Source organism: Sus scrofa, chromosome 13, assembly GCF_054392235.1.
Source record: "Sus scrofa isolate SSC_HxYL_T2T_F1_AM1 chromosome 13, Sscrofa_HxYL_maternal_Yorkshire_Landrace_v2.0, whole genome shotgun sequence".
Taxonomy (NCBI): Eukaryota; Metazoa; Chordata; class Mammalia; order Artiodactyla; family Suidae; genus Sus; species Sus scrofa.
In genome coordinates, this window is record NC_139395.1 from 113,245,718 (window position 1) to 113,266,076 (window position 20,359).

General features: G+C 46.5%; 1 protein-coding gene across 2 annotated transcripts in view; it reads right to left on the bottom strand.

Moving 5' to 3' along the window:
* RARRES1 (retinoic acid receptor responder 1) overlaps positions 1-11,963 on the bottom strand; it is a 44,878-nt gene extending 32,915 nt beyond the window's left edge. For both annotated transcript variants that reach the window (XR_014824234.1, XM_003358645.4), the window contains exon 1: positions 11,485-11,963. Coding sequence is in view for 1 of the 2 variants with exons in the window: in XM_003358645.4 (XP_003358693.2) it covers positions 11,485-11,763 (279 nt within the window). In the remaining variant the exon portion in view is untranslated. The remainder of the gene's footprint in view (positions 1-11,484) is intronic.
* Between the last annotated feature and the right edge of the window lie 8,396 nt (positions 11,964-20,359).

The following is a 20,359-nucleotide window of genomic DNA, read 5'->3' on the forward strand; positions in this document are numbered from 1 at the left end:
CTGATAACTTTTAGATCATACCAGTGACTGGGTAAGAAATTACAAAACCCTAATGGAAAACCTGATGTCTTCATCCAGATCAACTGGAATTAATTACATAGGACTATATGAATTAATATGATCTATAAATTTATGAATTTTCTGAAATACACTGGATTTTTTTTTTTTTTTTCTTTTTAGGGCTGTGCCCACGACATATGGCAGTTCCCAGGCTAGGGGTAGAATAGGAGCTGCAGCTGCTGGCCTATGCCACAGCAACATGGGATCAGAGTTGAGTCTGTGACCTACACCACAGCTCATGGCAATGCCAGATCCTTAACCCACTGAGCAGGGCCAGGGATCGAACCCGCATCCTCATGGATACTAGTTGGGTTCAGTTATTGCAGAGCCACAGTGGGACCTCCTGAAATACACTGGCTTTTAATCTTTGTTTTCCAGAAAACCTTTTCTATTATGCTAGCTTTGACCTACAACAAGGCGATAAATATTTCATCTTCATTTACAAATGCTTGCTTTATCTTTTTCTCTACATATGATCCTTCCGGAATTTGACTTCTCCAGCTGGTCCCCCTATGGATTTGATGCCTTATATTGAGCGGATTACAACTAGCTATACTAATCATTTTAATTTGTCCTCTCTTGTTCTCAAATTTTTTTTTTGATAGGCAAGAAATAGATTTATTAAGATAGGACACCTGTGAAAGATGCAAGTGGGCAGGCACGGAAGCTCTGCCTTGTTCTCAAATTTTTTTATGCCTTGTGCCTTTCTCTGCTGTACCCAACATTAACTTGACTTTGTTACTAGTGTTGCCGAAATTCGGCCTCTGTCTGCTGGTGTCAAATTGAAATGCAAAGACAGAGTTTTGGGTAAAGGAGGAAAAAAAAAAAATAGTTTTGTTTTGCCAGGCAAAGGAGGGTCCACAGCAGGCTAATGTTCTAAAGACTGTCCCTCCGCCCCCCCTCCCCCGAAAGAATTGCCGGGAGTTTTATAGTAAAAAAGAGAAAAACAGGTTTTCAGATAGGACTCAGGATTGGGACAAATGCCCATGCTTCTTTCTTTGGGGGAATCTTAGTCATCAAAGCTGGAGTTAGGAAATCTTGGCATGATCATGGTGGTGGTCTTCTGGGTTATTACCTAGAATAACCGTACTTTCAAAAAGGGCATATTGATCAGAGATTAGAACAAACTAGGAAAGTTCCTGAAAACCATCATGTGCTAATGATCTTTAATCCATGGGCAATTGTGCCCAGGGTGCCTAATCTTCAGTTTACAGGTGATTGTGTTTAGGGTGCAATTAAGCCAGGGAGGAGGACAAGGAAGGACTCTAAGCTGTTCAGTTTTAAAGTACTCATTTTTAAAAGCAGTATACGGAGTATAACTTTTCTCTTAGGTGTATAAGATGCCTATATTATTATGTGTATCCCTTGAGAGGGAACCAGGATCTTGCCCCAAGGCTGTACTATTGCTGCTTGAGTGTTCCTCCCTTATCTCTGCATCCCCTTCCTTCCCTGATCAGCAACTGTCTTAACCTGCCCCTTGGAACTCAGGGAAGGTCATGGTGGCTGAATGAGGCCCATCTCCTAAGAACAAGAAATGAGGGACACAGAAAGGCTTTTGTGCCCAGGAGCCCCACCGGGCCCTGCTTGGTTTCACCAGCTGTATTACATCCTGTCTCTTTCATAAGATTGTTGTCTCTTGCATTATGCAATGTGTGATCAGCCCTCCAACAAAATCAATGACGGCTAAATGTCTTGAGGCAATCAATCACATATACAACTCTACATAGAATAATGATAATAGTTCAACTCTAGGTATGGGAAGAAACAACAAGGGAAAACACTCCCTGCATCATAACAGACTAGTAAAAGAATCCAGAGAACTTTAGATTATCAACAGAGCCTAACCCAAAAAGCTTAGCATATGGAGTGGCCTATCAACAAAATCCTCCCCTGATCTAGGAATGAGTCATCCTAGAGCCACAGGACAAAATTGCTCATGAATACCTCCCGAATGTTGATTAAATTTATGACCCAGAAGAAGCTCTTTAGACAAAGAATGTCGCTGGCCATTTCAGTAAACAAAGGATGTTGCAGCCTCAATATCCCACCAGCGCACCCTGAGAACTCAGGATGGAAAAAAACAGGATGCTGGCATGAGAGAATGAAGATGCATATCAAAGGAATGCTTTCAATAAGCCCAGACTTTTACATCTTTCCATTCATAGAAAAGTACTAAAATCATTAACTTGAGGTGTCTGTTTTTTGTGATTAGCAGTAATCTTTTGATGTTTGATGAAGATGCCTTTCAGATTAGAGAAGGTCTCTTCAAAGACTTTATTCTACGGTAATGGGCCTCAAACTTGAGCTAGAACAGACTCTCCTGGAGGGCTAAATAAAATACAGGATGCTGGCCCCACCCCGAGTCTTGATTCAATAAACCTGGGGCAGGGCCTGAGACCCTGAATTTTCAAGAGTTCCAGGTGATGGGGATGCTGCCGGTGCAGGGAACACACTCTGAGAGCTTTCCTCTGAAGTTTCTCTCTGAGCCCTGAGTGGAACCATTGAAGTTCAAAGGGAGGCTAGGAAGTAACAAGTAGCTCCAGTGGCCGTTCACTAGAGTACAGATGAGCAGGAGACTAAGGACATGACAGTTCTCTCCAAAGGCCAGGCGGGGGGGATCATAGACTAACTGAAACAGAGGAATGTTATCTCAAAGTCTCTGGGCCTTAGGAAGTTAAGGGGGGCAGGTCTATCCTCTGCTTCAGGGGGTGCAGCTAACAAATTCCTAGATGACATAGAATGTGCTGTTTTTCAAGCAGGAACATGTGAAGAAGGCAGTCTGGACTAATAGCTTTTGAAGAAAATTCACTCCTTGCTTCCTGTTTCATGGATAGTGGCTTGGCCATGTAATGACATTCATATCCGTAAATTTTTGTTTGTTTGTTTTTAGGGCCACACCCACGGCATATGGAAGTTCCCAGGCTAGGGGTCAAATTGGAGCTGTAGCTGCTGGCCTACACCACTGCCACAGCAATGCCAGATCCAAGCCGGGTCTGCGACCTACACTACAGCTCACAGCAACACCAGATCCTTAACACACTGAGTGAGGCCAGGGATCAAACCTGCATCCTTATGGATACTGGTTGGGTTCATAACTGGCTGAACCAAAACGGGAACTCCTGTCTGGACTATTTTTATGTTAGATACTATACAATGTTTTCTTGCTTAAAGCAAAGACATTGAAATATTGAGTGTAAGTATTGGACATGAACCTGAGGAACCTGATAGGGGATGGAGAAAAAGTATTATAAGAGCACATTTTAACAACCTAACACCCCCTTTAAACTCACTTAAAAATACAACAAAACCTAGAGCAAATGAAAGAGCAGGGACAGTACCCAGAGAAACCTTGTCATTGGCTGCTACAGGGAGGCTGTGAAAATGCTTCGACTCTTGTCAGTCACTCGAGAAGTGATTCTGCCAAAAGCTTATCTATAGAAAGAAAACCCTGCACTTCGGGGAAATGCTGTTTCTTGTTTTCCCTCTCTGCAGTTGGCTGCTAGGCATGGTCCCTTCATGTGGCCTTAGACCTGGTGGTGACAACTTTAAACTTCTTGTTTCCAGGTTGAGGGGTGGGTGGTTGAGGACAGGCCAGTTGTCAAGAGCTCAAAGATGATTCTAATCTCCCCTCTGGCGCACAGTGCGCCTCCACTGGCCCAAAAGACTCAGCTTCTAAATGTCCCTCAGCCTTCACATTTGGTAAGAAACATAAATGTCATGCCATTCCAGGAAAAGCAAACTTCATTTTATAAGGTTAGTTTTATGAGTCAGGCCTCGTTGGAGACAAGTAAACAACTCATTTGTGGATAAAAATTGCTGCGCTGCTCTTATGTTCTGGACAGAACATCAGTGTATTACATTATAGCCTGGAATTATCTCATTGCATTTTCCTTCTCTCAGGCAATGTCAGATAAGGCGAATACAGTTTATGGAACAAAAGTCAGTGACCTTCAGATGAGGCCCCATCCAGTGGGATCCAAGGAGATCTTTGTACAGGACACTTTGCTTTCTCAGGCTGAGAAGTAGTGGAGAGAGATAGAATATTGAGTGTTAATCTGTTTGGCCAACTCTGGGTATGAGTTCTTGGCCCCTCCAAAGAGTGGAAGTGGCCAGAGGCAGTGTTCCCCTCGGCTTCCCCTCTAGATCAGGGGGGAGCGAATCAGAAAAGGCTACTTGTAAGAGTGATTCTAGGTGCTGGGTCTCCCTCCTTCCTACAGGGGGGATGGGAATAGCTGGGGCCTGGCCCAGACTCCAGCTCCAGATGCCAAGTGGGCCCAGCACCCTTCCAGCTCCCTTTGTTTTCATTTAACCAGGATTTAATATTGGTCTTTTGCAGGTCCCTATGCTAATGCAGCAGAGGAGATATAGTGAGGCCTTGCAGCATGTAGATGCAGACACATATGCAGGATGGGAACAAAAAGCAGCTGAGTACTAACACGAGATGTGAGGGTGGGCATGTTCGGGGGTGAGGAGATTACCAGGGCTGCCGAAACCAGCCAGAGCTGCCATTCACTGGGAAGAGCCATGTGTCCGGCAGTGTGGTTAGTACTTGCACGAGCTCACAGCTACCCTGGAAGCTGGGTGTGGTAAGCTGAGTCATGGTGCCAAAGACATCCATGTCCTAGTCCCTCGAACCTGGGGACATGTTACATTGGCAAAGGGGACTTGGCCACTGTGATCAGGATAAGAATCTCGAGATGGACAGAGAGTCCTGGACTATCCAGGTGGGTCCAGTGTACCCACTGGTGCTTCTCCTTAATAAAGAGACAGTAGTATCACATTCAGGAGATACTGCCTGCTGGCTGTGAAGATGAAGAGCCAAGGAGTGCAGCTGGCCTTTAGAAGCTGGAGAAGGCACAGAAATGATTTCCCCCTAGAACTTCCAAAAGAAATGCAGCCCTTTCAGTACCCTGACCTTAGCCTAGTGAGATTGATTTCAGACTTCTGACCTCCAGATCTTTAAGAGAATAAATTTGTGAGTTGTTTTTTTTTTTTCTCCTACACAGTGTGTGGGATAATTTGCTAGAGCAGTGAAACTAATACAAAGTTACTTACAATCTGTCAGTCATGTTCTGTGTAAGCACCTCCCCTTGGGGCCATGGTGGCTTCACATACCTCTCCTGCACAGCTATGGTACAAGACCCTTTCATAACTTTACTGGCTAGAGGCGGCTTGAAGGATCCTAAGACATAACCCAGAGTGCAGAGTTGCTATTGCTCCTGTGGACCCAGCTCTGTGCAAACCTCTTCAATGGAGGGACCATTACAAGGCAAATAAATGCCAAGTCTGCAAAGAGTGTGAATAAATCTCTGGGGGGATTCATGCCCACAGAGATCAAGGGTCAGGCTGGGTTGAGAAGCTATGTGTTTAGCATTCTGTGTCTCTGGTGGTTCCCTGGTGGCTCGGTGGGTTAAGGACCTGTGTCACTGCTGTGGTGCGGGTTTGACCCCTGGCCTGGGAAATTCTGCATGCCGGTAGCTCTGGCCAAAAAAAATTTCCATGCCTCATTAAGATCAGTCATTTAGGGTTGTTTACATTCCATCTCTGGCAGAACTACCTAGGTCCTTCAGTGAAGGGTGTGCAGCTGCTCCACTGTTGGTGGTTAAATTCAAGGCCCACCAAACAGTGGTCTTTATCCGGGGCTGCTACTAATGCTCCGTGATCATACATATCCTTGGCTAGGACACCCGGTGTGGCAAGACAAGTGGAAATGTTAGGGGCTGGTAAAAAAAAAAAAAAAAAAGTTTGTGCCTCAAAACCAATTTGTTACAAGCTGGTTTAAAGCATTCCTACTTGTTAGCTCACCCAGGTAGCAGCTGACTTGGCTGGCCTGGGTGACTGTGGGACAAATGCTTAAGTTTACCCTCAGGGCCAGTGTCCTTTCCCATCCCATGCTGGACCCAGACTTTGCAATCTGAGCCTGCAGACGTAGGTGGGCCCTGTGGTGGGAGGTGGGTGGAGACAATGGAAGTACCCGTGCCATTTTGGCAGAGCAGCATCCAGGAAAGGAGGGCGGGTGTGGGCCTCTGTTCTGGGCTTTCAGGATTGTCATACTTCATCCCCATAGCAGAGGGCGCCGAGGAGCACCACCTTCATTCTGCTGCTACAGGGCTCTTACACAAGGGCTGTGAAAACACTTAGGCACCCTCCTTGCATTGAAGTAGGGATTATTTCACTTTAGTGTTTCATTACTTATCTTTCCTCTCCATATTCATTGCCGCTTACTTCATTCTCCAGTTTTCGTTTCTATGGTCTACTTGATGTATTGCTTTCCTCTTCTTGTGAACCATCACCTCTGAATTATTGACATTAATGGAAGTAAGAGCAGTAAGTAGATGAATTATATTGTATTAAAGTGCTTCATAGATTGAAAAAGAGATAAAGGAAGAAGCTTATTCTTAGTAGACTCGCCACTCTCCTCACTGTCTTTTGGCTTAGCAGATGGGCTCTGTTCTGTCAGACACCAGAGCAGGCACCCACAGCAGCCCAGTCCACTTGCACCAGAGGCAGCAGGATGCTCACCAGAAGTCAGCTATTTTGTCCCAAAATATGCCTATGCTAAGTGTACTCATTACCTAGCTGTAGGATTAAATGTTACAGAAACTGGTTAAGAGGGGGTACAAAAAAAGATGTCATGTCCATGAATTCCAAGTTAAATGCTATGGAAAGAATTGATGAAGTCAAGTCTCTAACACTCACTGATAAACTGGGTATGGGTCATAGGCAAGTTAGAAAAAGTAAAGGAAGAAGATTGTGAACTATATTCTTTGCAAGTGCTCCCTCCACTGTAAGCAAATAAAAGTGGACATTACGAATACCCATTATGGGAGTGTCTTCTTGCTTGAAAAGACTGCAAGGAGTGCCAATTAGTGGCATTCACCCTACACCAAAAAACAAGGGACGGTTGTACACGTATTGACTTATTTAAAATGAAGCAGTTAATATTTGGGCAGAACTTCCCCACACCATCATGACCTGTGGTCAGTTGTTTCTATTCTACTTTCAACACTGGTCCTGGCTGGTCAGAGGGCAAATACTGGGTAAGGGGCCAATCCCCAAACAGTGGCTGATTCCAAATGGGTGGGGTCTTTCTTGTGAACTTCGTGCACACCAAAATCTCACCAGTCTCTCAGTGTCAGGGAAAGGCTGGCCTCTTACCAGCTTTTTGGTGCAGGTGCCAGTGGTTGTAAGACTAATGGGTGATCAGAGGGTATTTGTTTCAGAGTAGGGTAAGGGACAGCTTCAAGTCACCAGGATATCTGGGCTGACCCAGGATACCCTGGGTAGCATAGGAGCTGTCAATACCACCCCAAATCTCCCAGTCCTTCACTGCTGTGGGTGCTGAGGCCATGCCACGTGACATCAGAAAGTAGGGGCCTCCTGATGGTGAAAGTGTAGCATAAGGTCAGGAGAGAGATGCCATCGGGCAGGGGCAGTGAGGAAACACAAGCCATGGTCTGTGATCTCTCCTATTAGTAAACAAGAGTTCCCTTTGTGGTACAGAGGAAATGAATCCGACTAGTATCCACGAGGATGTGGGTTCGATCCCTCACCTCAGTCAGTGGGCTGGGGATCTGGTGTTGCCATGAGCTGTGGTGTAGGTTGTAGATGCAGCTCGGATCTGGTGTGGCTATGGCTGTGGCTCAGGCTGGCAGCTGTAGCCCCGATTCAACCCCTAGCCTGGGAACTTCCATATACTGCAGGTGTGCCCCTAAAAAAGCAAAAACAAAAAACCCAAAACCCAAACAAACAAAAACAAAATAGAATGCTCACAAGGTTTTTCAACAGCTAGATCTGATTTCTTCTCAATACTTCATTGCATTTATCACCAAAGCTACTTCTGAATTTCACCACTAGAGGGCAACTGTTCCTAAAATAAGGGATTCTTGAAGAGCCAAGAAAACACTTTAAATCAAGAGGTCTTAAGTCATTTGGTTTATTGGCTTTCAATTTTTTTTTTTCAGCTGAAACTCATAGCAAGAACTACATGCTTCATAATGACCCAGTTCACACACGTTTGCAAAATTTTAACGGCACTACTTAACATTTTATTTTGCAATGTACTCAACAGTTTGTATTCCAAACTATTTAAAAGCAAATAAAAAACAACTGCAACATACTAAATAGATTTCATAACCCACTAGTATGCTATTAGTTTGAAAACCCTGACTTTGTTCCAGCCTCTCATCTACAAAGGGGTGCACTGACAAAGAGGATAAAGAAGGAGCCTTACCAGCTACACTTTTCTCACCCACCCAGCTACCTGCTCATCCTGGGCTGCTCCTGGAGGAATGACAGACACTGTGCAGCAACTCAGCACTCACTCTAATAATGCAATGATTGGATAAAGGGGTTTGAGGGTCTATCACTTTCCACCTCTTGCCAATGTTACCGCTGCTCCTGTAATTGAGGCAGAAATTCCTTGCACTGAAGGCTCCATAGAGGTGGTATTTGTTCTCATTTAAGTGGTTTCAATAAATCAAGCAATTTCACTGAATTCTAGGGAGAAACTGAAACCACTTAGCCTCTAAAGAGCCTTGGCTCTGAAAGTCACTAACTTCTCTTCCTTGGCTCCTTGATTTTAATACATTTATAATAATTTTGGGAGGAAATGTAAAGATAAACCAGATGACCACAGAAGTTTTCCTTTCACAGGGGCAATACCCTGAATTCTTCAATTTATTAACTCCTCTTCCCCCTCATGCACACCTATCTCTAATTTATTGATTATTCCACCCAGCTTTTTTAGGCCAAAACGAGGGTCCCTTTATTTTGTTTTTCTTTTGTTTTTTGCTTTTTAGGGCCCCACCTGTGGCATATGGAGGTTCCCAGGCTAGGGGTCGAATCGGAGCTAGAGCTGCTGGCCTACACTACAGCCACAGCAACACGGGATCTGGAGCCTCATCTGTGACCTACACCACAGCTCACAGCATCGCCCAATACTTAACCCTCTGAGTGAGGCCAGGGATCGAACCCATGACCTCAAGGTTACTATGGGTCCCACTGAGTGAGGCCAGAGATTGAACCCATGACCTCATGGATTCATTTCTGCTGCACCACAACAGGAACTCTGAGTCTCCCTTTAAAATTCAGGAACATTAAATTATTACAAATGAAAAGAGTAACTGAATTCTGTGGAAAAGGAAAGGAAAATTTTTAATTCACTTGGATTTTGAGAGCTGATTTATTTTGTGAAAGATGCCAAGTATTTTATTTATTTATTTTTTGTCTTTTTGCTATTTCTTGGGCCGCTCCTGCAGCATATGGAGGTTCCCAGGCTAGGGGGGTCCAATCGGAGCTGCAGCCACCGGCCTACAGCAGAGCCACAGCAACGCGGGATCCGAGCTGAATCTGCGACCTACACTACAGCTCACGGCAATGCCGGATCGTTAACCCACTGAGCAAGGGCAGGGACCGAACCCGCAACCTCATGGTTCCTAGTCGGATTCGTTAAACCACTGCGCCATGACAGGAATTCCGGTTTTATTTTTTTAATAAGGGGTGACTAAATGCATGAAAATGGAAAATATTTTATTATTTTTTTCATGGTCTCGGAAGAAAAAAATATCCCTGGGATTTGAAAACTGGGTGGGTGCGCCTTAGAAATGTGAGCTTGGTTTTCTGTAGGGATTCTGTCCCACTGATAACCAGGGAGCAAATCTTCAGGGGGGGCCTCTTCGGGCTCTAGGAAGTGGCAACTCTCCAAGTTCTCAAGCTCTGTTCCCTCATTTCTCTGTTGTGCTGGTAAAGTGAACTTTTTCCTCCCTAAGACGGCAAGGTTTGTTGGTTTGCTCCAACGGGTGACAAGAGCAGATTGCCTTTTTTTTTTTTGGATCTTTTTAGGGCCGCACCCACAGAACATAGAGGTTCCCAGGCTAGGGGGTCCAATTGGAGCTACAGATACCGGCCTATACCACAGCCACAGCAAGACAGGATCTGGAGCCTCATCTGCGACCTACACCACAGCTCACAGCAACGCCGGATCCTTAACCCTCTGATCAAGGCCAGGATTGAACTTGCCTTCTCAGAGATGCTAGTCAGATTCATTTCCACTGAGCCACGACGGGAACTCCAGATTGCCTTTTTCTAAGAACACTTTTATTTCATCATTAAATAAATTTAGCCATCCTGGGGGCAGATTAAGTCTTTGAAGAACCAAGGCTGAGCTTTCAAAAGGCGTTCCCCTTCCAGGTCTAGAACCATCTTAAAAATCCTACTGCCACTCTTTAAAACGTTACCTATTTACACTCTTTACTAAACTCTAGACTCTTTAAGTCTGGTTCTGCAGGCTTTGTGCAATACTGGGTGATTACGGGGAAGAGCATCACTACTCTTGGAAGAGGCTTAGTGTAGTTCTGTGACTTTTCTTGTGCTTTTTAGGGCCACACCCTTGGCATATGGAAGTTCCCAGGCTAGGAGTCGAATCCCAGCTGCAGCTGCTGGCCTACACCACAGCCACAGCAATGCCAGATCCAAGCCATGTCTGTGACCTACACCACAGCTCACTGGCAATACCAGATCCTTAACCCACTCCCACTGAGTGAGGTCAGGGATCAAACCCACATCCTCATGGATACTAGTCAGATTCATTTCCTACTGTGCCACGATGAGAACTCTTCAAAAACAAACAACTACACAACAGCATATGGAAGTTACTGGGGCAGGGTTTGAATTTAAGCCGCAGCTGCCACCAGAGCCCCTTAAGTCAGGTTCTTTCATTTGATGAAGAAAGCAGTGGAGCTGCTTAGACACGAAATGATACCTACAACCAGTGCCTTAAAATTAGCTACCAAACAATGTGCTGCAAAGTTCTCATTCATTTCATTACATAGAAAACAGCCCTGGTTCACTCACTCCCATTAGATTAAAGCAGGCGCCAGGATTCCCAAGGTTCCTGCCCAGGCAGAGACTTAAATTCCAACATTATCCTGAAACCCATTGCATGATGGTCTGCAATTAACAAGGGAACATCGGCCTAGCCTGCCTGAGAACTAGCTTAGATTTTGGAAATCCCACCCAGGACTAAAGCTCAAACCACTAGAAGGTCTCGGCTCTGGGACCACCCCATAGCAACCAATTCTGGGAGTCCCAGGAGAGATCAAGCCTTGCCTTTTGGGCCCGTTCCTCAGTTTCCCCATACACCTCTTTCACAAACTGCCTTATGAAAAACCTTTATGGTCTTGTAAATGCCAGAATGAGCGAGCCAGTTTTCCATGGACTCTGCGCACCAACGGGCCCCTTCATGCCCGAGACAGTTCCGGACGTCGATGCACGAGCCAGGATTTCCCCGGACGTCTGCGCATCACAGCTTCCCTGGCCTTTCCGCTATTGGGAGCATAGGCGCGCGCACACGAATCACCTACCACGCGGCTCGCGCACAATCCCCCCGCGCCCTCCCGCCCGCAGTGTTGCTCCTGCACTCACCCAGGCACTGCCCTCCTGCACCTCAGCCAGCACTCGAAGGGCGCTGGGCGAACCCGCTCGGAAGTTGAAGAAGTGCAGAGCTGCGCGCGCCGCCTGGGACAGAAGTCCCTGCGGGAGCTCCGCGTCCTGGCGCCACTCGGAGTCCTCGGGTGTCCGGGACCCCGCGGGCGCCGCCGCGGCCGCCTGAAGGGCGAGCAGCATTAGAAGCGCTAGCAGCCGGGTGGCAGGGGGCCGGTTCCCCGGCCGGGGAGCGAAAAGCGATGGTCGGCTGGGCTGCATGGTCGTGAGCTGGCGCGGCGCTCGACGGGCCCCGACTCCTGGCGGGCGGCGCCAGTGTTCTGGGAATTAAGTACGCCCGGGCCCCTCCCTCCGCCCCCTGGGTGGCCAGCTGGAGGGAATCTGGGTCCTGGCTCGATGGCGCCCTGTCGCCGCTTCCACAGCCCCTGGGCCCCTCCGACCCGCCCAACTCCCCCGGGCTCGGCGTCTCTGCCGCGCGGCTAGGCTAGGCGAGGTGCCGCGCGGTGGGGCGGGGGGGGGGGGGGAGAGACAAAGGGGGGCGTGGAGACTTCTCCTGCTAGGGTACAGGGCCTGGCGGGCGCGGCCTAGTGCGGGATCGCCAGCTCAGCTCTGGATCCGGCTTCTTAGCGGATGCTGTGATTTCAAAGCCCTTAGGGTTTCAGAGCTGTAACTGGAAGCTGTGATTGGAGCTGTGATTTCTCAGAAGATGAAATTGGGAACAGGTGGAGAAGGGGGCAGGACGCAGCCGGCATTACTGGGGGTCTTCATAGCAAGCACAATGACCTTGGAAATGGGAAAGTCGCTAGAGAACTGGGACTAGAGAGGAGGCTGCTATGGTCAGCAGGGAAGTCAGATAAGGACCCAGAGGCCCCACTGGACTTAGAAACAGGTCACTAATAAACCTGGTGAGGCACAAATGGGCGTGCAACCCAGATACCACTGAAGTGAGGTATGAATGGGGCTGTCAGGTAGTGGAGGGAGGGAGCGAGGACTGACGACTCTTTTTAGACACGTGGCAGTGAAGGGATGAGATGGCCACTGTTCTTAAGCCACAGACCAGAGAGAAAGCCCAGAGAACAAGGCATTAGAGGCACTCCCAGGAACCATTGTTCCCGCACCTCCTTACTTTGTTCAGGGGTCCACTCCCCATCACCTGCTGACTCCAGCCCCACTGTGGAGGTAAATGTTGGATGTGTCACATGCTGTGGAGAAAAATTAAGCATGAAAGGGGATGAGGAGTTGGTTATAGGTTTAAATAATGTGGTCGAGGCAGGCCTCGCTGGGATAGTGAATTTAAATAAATACCTGAAGAAGATGAGGGAGCCAGATGGATGTGTTTGAGAAGAGCATACACTGTAGATAGAGGGAATAACAAGTGCAAGGGCCCAGAATCAGGAGTCCACCAGCATGTTTGAAGAAGAGCAAGCAGGTGCAGCTGGAGGAGTATCAGGATGAGAAGTTCCGGGGAACGGTGGGGGGAGGGGCAGAGCATGCAGGACTTGGTAGCTCCTTATTGTGAGCTTGTGGAAGTGTGCCCCTATCTTGCTAATAGCTTGAGGATGAAGCCCATTTGAAGAATGGCTGAGCAGAGAGAGGGGAGGAGCCTGAATTCCTGAAGACATTGTTGAGCACCCATATCAGCTGATCCTGGAACTCATTTCTTATTCTGTTCTTGAATGAGGTTCTGTTTCTTGCTTCAGAGGTAGGCTAACACAAATAATTATCTTCCCAGAACCCAGCTATCTTCCCCTCCAAGGGGTTATAGTAGTAGGTTTCTTGAGAAATTATCAACTCCAGGTCTTATAAAAACTAAGTTTTCCTTATTTCAGTGCTTCACCCTCAGTGGGTGTTGGGCTGTTTTCACCTGCCAGTAACAGGAAAAACAAAATGGACTAATCACTGGTGTGGAGTGGGAGGTCTCAGGGATGATTTAAAGAATTCAGGCTCTCTCCATCCTTCTGCACAGCTCTCCTCAGCTGTTTGCCCCCCCCCCCCCCCCGAAGGCTGACCCATAGCTCCATGATTACAGAATGGCTGTCACAGTTCCAGACACTTCATTGTTACACGCCACAAGCAAAGGCAGGTAGCAGGGAGTAGGTTGCCAGGGCGGCAAGATAGCTTTACATCATGCATCTGTTTTGATTTTAGTTTTTCATCAGAGAAGAAAGCTTTTTTCCAGGCCCTCTTCCCCGCACCTGACCTTCCCTTACATCTCATTGGCCAGAACTGGGTCACATTAGCAAACTCTAGCTGCAAGGGAGGCTGGGAAAGCAAGCATCTGCCTTTTTTCAGCCTCTGTTGTGGTGGTCTAGTCTAGTAAGATTTAAGCTTGCCTACACAGAACAAAAAATAAATAAACAATATTGACTTTTTTTTTTCTTTTTAGGCCACACCTGTGGCATATGGAAGTTCCCAGGCTAGGGGTTTAATTGAAGCTACAGCTGTCAGCCTACACCAGAGCCACAGCAATGCCAGATCTGAGTCACAACTGCAACCTACACCACAGCTCACGGCAACACCAGATCCTTAACCCACTGAGCAAGGCCAGGGATTGAACCCTCAACCTCAGGTTCCTAGTCGGATTCGTTTCTGCTGCACCACGATGGGCACTCCAACGTTGACTTAAATAGGAAACTTATCCATCACATAAGTTTGGGGTAGGGGGTTGTATAAAATCCATTGTTGGTTTTGGCAGGTCTATGAAGTTGTTAAGGGTCCCAGGCTTTTTCCAGACCTTTGTTCCCACATCTGAGGGTGCGCCCCTACCCTCAGAGTCCAAGATGAGCTCTAGCCATCAGCAAGAGCTCCCTTTTATGGGCTTCTGAGAAGTCCTACAGGGAACTTCTGCTTCTATCTCACTGACAAGAACTTAGTTGAAAGGAGGCTGGGATATGCAGTCTTTTTTTAAAATTTTGTTTTACAGAGTGTCCCAGAAATAGGCCCTAAGACAAAAGGTTATGTGAGAGTGTCTTATAAAGGAAAAGCTCCCAGGGGAAACCAGTGAAGACCTAGAAAATTGGTAGCAAGGAAGGATCTTAAACAAAGTTACAGGAAAGGTAATTTCACCTGGTACGCAGAGAAGCTCTGGAATGTAAACTGCTTCCTGGCAGGGGATGTGGGCTCCCATCCTCCTATGCCTATGAGTTATTGGCTAAGGGCCACACTGGTTAACATCCAGGCCCTACTCTATGGGTACAGAGGGGCAGAGACACCGGATAGCCCTCCTGAGAGGTGTCAGAGGTACCTTAGGTTGGAAGCAAAAGCACACTTAGATGTAGGGGCAAAATCTAGGAAAGGGATCCCAGGGATCTGAGCAGATCCCTAACAGGGTCCTGGCAGAGAGAGTAGACAGTGACAGGTAAGCAGGGATCTATCACTGGGGCCATGAGGGGGAGGGTGGGAATGGCCAATGGCAGCCTTAGCTCTTGTAAGACAGTGAGAATCATAGAAAGTCATACACAGGAGGGAAGACACACAGAAATGGTCAGGAACAAGAGCAGCTGTGTGAGCACAGGGCCTCTTCTGAGGTCAGCTATTTTTAAGAGTGATAATAACTACACACCAGGCAGACAGATGTTGATCAGGAACACACATTTTTAAAAGTTTTTAATTACAGCATTCATTTTATTAATGGATTTGCTGGAACACAGGAGATTATTTCCTTCTTTGAGAACTATTTGTCCTTTGTCCATCTATGGGATTGTTGGATTTCTGACTGATTTGTAGTTCTTTAACTACTAAGGAAATCAGGCCAAGATCTGTCATGAGTATCACCAATTTTTTTCTCAGTTCCTACCCTGTGTGTGTGTGTGAATTGTTCCTCCTTGTCAAATACCATGTGTGTGGGTGATATTGTTAGCTATAGACCATGTTCGCCAAAGGACCTGTCCTCTTGTGTCACAAATACCATCTCCTGCTTGGTCTTTCCTCCTTGGCCTTGCTGGAGGACTACCCTATAGGCAGGGAGGAAAGTCACAGCCAGCAGGATCTGGTTCCCAGATGTATCGCCAACTAGTGTCCCATGTCCTATGTGTGTCCTAGTTCCTTAGTCATTGCTCTGGTTATTGTGAGCGAATTTTTTTTTTTTTTGGCCTTGCCCAGGGCATGCAAAAGTCCAAGATTGAACCTGTGCCACAGCAGTGACAACACCAAATCCTTAACCCGCTGAGCCACAAGGGAATTCCTATGAGTATTTTTATATAGAGAACTTGGTTTTATACTATTAAGGATATAATAATATAAAAATTAGTCACTTTAAATTGTATGATAGGATTCAGTACATAGTGACAGGAAATTGATACATCTTCTTGGACTATCTGCAATATCTATCAAAATTAGCAATGCATAAACCTTTGGACCCAGCAATTCTATCTCTAGAGTTTATAGAAATTATAAATTCACACATGTACCCAAAGATGTATGAGTGTTCCTCTCAGCATGTGGACTGTAAATGCCTCAAATATCTCATTTTCAGCTGTCTCTAGAACAGTGCCTAGCACACCACAGGGATCAATACAAATTTTAGGAAAGAATGAGGAGTTCCCTTTGCAGCTCAGTGGTTAATGAACCTGACTAGGATCCGTGAGGATGCAGGTTCCATCCCTGCCCTTGCTCAGTGGGTTAAGGATCTTGTGCTACCCTGAGCTGTGGTGTAGGTTGCACGTGTGGCTTGGATTCTGCATGGCTGTGGCACAGGCCAGCAGCTGTATCTCCGATTTGACCCCTAGCCTGGAACTTCCATATGCCACAGGTACAGCTCTAAAAAGCAAAAAAAAAAAAAAAAAAAAAAAAAAAGAAAAAAGTAAAGGAAAGACTGCAAAGTAAAAGGTTAAAGAGAAATCTAACTCTCATGGTTGATAATTAGGTACCCCCCTCTAGCGGGATATTATGCAGCCATCAAGGAAGGAGATCCAAGTGTGTAGATACTGAACCATCTCTAAGCTATAATGTCAGTAAGGTATAGAGTTGGGCAACTTGTGTGCTGTTTAAAAAGAAACAAAGGACACACACATGAATGCATACATAAATGTGGAAATGTGCAAAGATGTCTGAAGAGGTCCATAAGAAATTAGCAATTATAAGAGTTCCTGTTGTGGCTCTTAGTGGGTTAAGAACCTGACTAATATCTATGGGCTCCCCCTCCACCCTCACTCCCCTGCTCATTGTGGGGGCTCAGGAATAGACTCAGGACCTACTTAGACAAGCTTTGGGCTTCACCTCACAGGCCTGCAAGCCTTGTAACTGTTCAGTCATGAGACTGAAGAAAGGGCAGGGATATAGTGACAGAGACATGAATGGTTTATTTGACTGAAGATCTTACAAGTCTGAAGAAGAAGGTCCTGGAGTGACATCCAAGTGCCTATGGCAGGAGAACAGCCATCCTGAATACCCTGACCCCACAGAAAGCAAAACATAAGGAGGTGTTGGTGGGGTCTTGGAGAGAAGCTCTCTCGCTCTTCTGAGAGAGCATGATCTTCCCTCCCTTGCTCTGACTGTGGCCCCAGAAGCTGCTGGTATCATCTTGCTATCTTCAGGAGAGTGGGCCTCAGGGTGATGGCAGAGCCTTGGGGATATTACTGACCTGCTGGCTCATGACCTACCTGAAGCCTGCCCTATCCAGACTGTTTAGTTGGAGGAAGCAATAAGCCAAATTCATTGTTTAACCCCAACTGAAGCATGATTTTGCTGCCCCAATTGAAAAGTTCCTAATGGGTTGCTGAAGCAGATACTCCTGGCAGGAACCAGAGATACATAACGTTGTACTGTGGGGGGTCTGCTCCTGCCAGGACAGGGGACGCCTCAGCTGCCTCCCACCTAAGAAGACCACTTTGGCAGATGCCACCAACTCTGGGCTGAACCAGCTGGCGAAGGGAGCTGTTGGTGGGGTCTTGGAGACCAGCACGGCTTGAAACCTCTCCAGCCACAGGGGCCAGGCCAAGCTGTGAGCCCAGATGAGAAATGACTGCTCCCGGGCCGAATGGGAGCTCTTAGGCTCTTCTCTAAGAAGGGCAGACTCAGGAGGAGTGTGAGGGAGAAAAGACCCTATGGGAAGAAGCTGGGACCCAGGCTATGGCTCCATCACAACCAGGGATGGATGGGATCTCTTGCAAAGGCTCAAGTACCCAATGGGGGCCTGGAGAGCAAAGTTGTTGATGTCAATGACTAGAAAGGACAAAAACATCCCCTCTATATAGGTGAGCAAGAATCACGTGATGTAATACCGCTGCCACTCCTCCTCTCTGGATGCTGAAGTTCATATCAGAATGTCTCCTGAAGGAGAGTCAGGAACTGATACCAGTGGAAGGAGATAACTCCAATCATGAGTCTTTGGTTCATTTCTATTTTTCACGTGCAGACAGCACAGAAGCTCATAGTGCAGACTTGGAGCCAGGCTGCCTGGTTTGAGGCGCAGCTGCAAGGTGTGAGCTGAGGCCATTTACCTGGCACCACCCGGTGCTTGGGGCACCTCCTCTCTCACAGAGTTGTTGGTGAGGCTCACATGCACTAATATCTTCATATATGTAAAGCACCTCATAGTAATGTATGTGACTGCAATTATTAACTTAAAAAATTTAGATATCATCTTGAAAAGAATGCAATCCACTGTGGATTTCTTTTCACGAATGATGAGAAGGGATGGTAGAGACTAGAAATGGCTGGACCATTAAGTAAAATCTTAGCTATTACTTTTAGCCTTATTAACCTTGAATTTATTGGAGCTATTGGCAACTCAGAAAATGTGACTCTATATTCCCTTTTCTTCTCCTTGGCACAGGTGACGGTCGGGAGAATTGGGAGAATATGGATGATCAATCCTTGACTATCCATATCCACTGAAAGCTCTTTAACCAAAGCTCCCATGTGACCTTCTCTCCAAGCTTGGCTATTGACTAGGAACGCTCATGAAGAAAACATAGCTCACCTGGTTCTTTGGGACTGCTTCGCACATGCTCCAGATGACCTCTTGGCTTCCATTTTGGTTCAACACTGCACATTTTCCATGCTTTGTCCATGGCCCACAACATCTCTCCTGAAACCCCTGGAGGGAGATGGTTTGCTAGTGATGGAAAGAACAAAGGCCCTGCTCACTCCATCCTGATCTCTCCCTGGACGGTGCTTGGGATTCATGGGGGAATTCACCAAGTCCCAAACATTGGGCCCATAAGTTACCCAAGGCTCACACTGGCTGTAGCAAGTCCCCAGAGATGGCCTTTTGTTTTGGGAAAAATGACCAAGGTTGGAGCTTTCAGTGTGGTTCTTAAACACCACCAGACTCTCAAGGGGCAGGACAGGGGCACTGCTGAGGGTCCTAGATGCAGGTCTAGGCTGAGGTGGGACAGCTAAGGACTGTTTTATGAATCTGTGAGAATAAGGAGAGGCATTTCTAGCTAAATCCAATGAGACTGAATTCTCTGAGATGTATAGCTGGAGAGAAGGTTCCTTCTAAAAGAGATATGACAGATAATGGAGTTCCCTTCATGGCTCAGCGCTTAATGAACCTGACTAGGATTCATGGGGATGCCGGTTTGATCCCTGGCCTTGCTCAGTGGGTTAAGGATCCAGCATTGCCATGAGCAGTGGTGTAGGTCACAGACGCAGCCCGGATCCCGAGTTGCTGTGGCTGTGGTGTAGGCCGGCGACTATAGCTCTGATTGGACCCCTAGCCTGGGAATCTCCATATGCCACAGGTATGGCCCTAAAAAGACAAAAAAAAAAAAAAAAAAAAAAAAAAAAGGAGATATGACAGAGAATGGCTGCATTTATTTTTATTTTTCTGTTTTGGCCCAGGAAGCTGGCAGCAGAGAGACTGCCTTGCCAGCTTTCTTTCTTTTTAAAAATTTTTTAAAAATTATAGTTGATTTACAGTATCGTGCCAATTTCTGCTATAAAGCAAAATGACTCAGTTTTTTAATATTTTCCATCATGGTCTCTCCCAGGAGACTGGCTCTAGTTCCCTGTGCTCTACAGTAAGACCTTGTTGTTTAGCTTCTCTAAATGTAATCGTTCTGCATTTATTCTGGTTATCAAGAAAAAACTTCACATGCCATAGTTTAGGTAGAGACTGACATGGATGGGTTTGGAAGTCTTGAAATCCAAGAGAATAAGGTAATGAGCGCTATGCAATAGGACTTTCTGATGGAGATGTTCTATGTCCACACAGTCCAATGGGGTGGCCACTCGCTACAAGTGACTATGGAAAGCTTGAAATGTGGTTAGTGTAGTTGAAGAACTGAATTTTAAGTTTTATGTAATTTTAACTGATTTAAATATACAGAGCCATTAGTGGCTGGCAATGATCCCATCAGACGGTGTAGTTATAGGAAACTGACTTTTCACTATAGCAATGACCGGGGAAAGAAAGGGAAAGTAGTATTCTAGGCATCTGTGCTTGAGACACAATGCTGGATGCTTTCTGTAACAAAATCATCTCATTTAATCTAGAGGGGTAATTTAGAGGGGCAAACTGGGGACAGAGAGAGGTAAGTGACTTGCCCATGTCACATTCCTAGAAGGGCTCATACTCGGGCTGGCCCACCCTTTCCTCAAGCACCGTCTTGTACGTTCCACAACCAGAGACTCAAGATGGACTGGAGGGGTTTAGGTTACAGCAATAACGCTAATAAGGCCAGAACATACAACTCTGTGGTTAGGGAAGTTGGAATTATTTTATTTCAAGAGACGAATACTGAAGGAGCCACTCAACTTTTCGTACTAAATTAAAAGTTTGGTTTTTGGAGGAGAGTGGTGACAACTAGCGAAAATGTCACTTTATTCTGGTTAACATGGGGGACGTGGGAGAATGTAATAAAGTCTTAGTTACGTCAGGCGGCGCGTCTCTCCACATCTCAATGAGCCT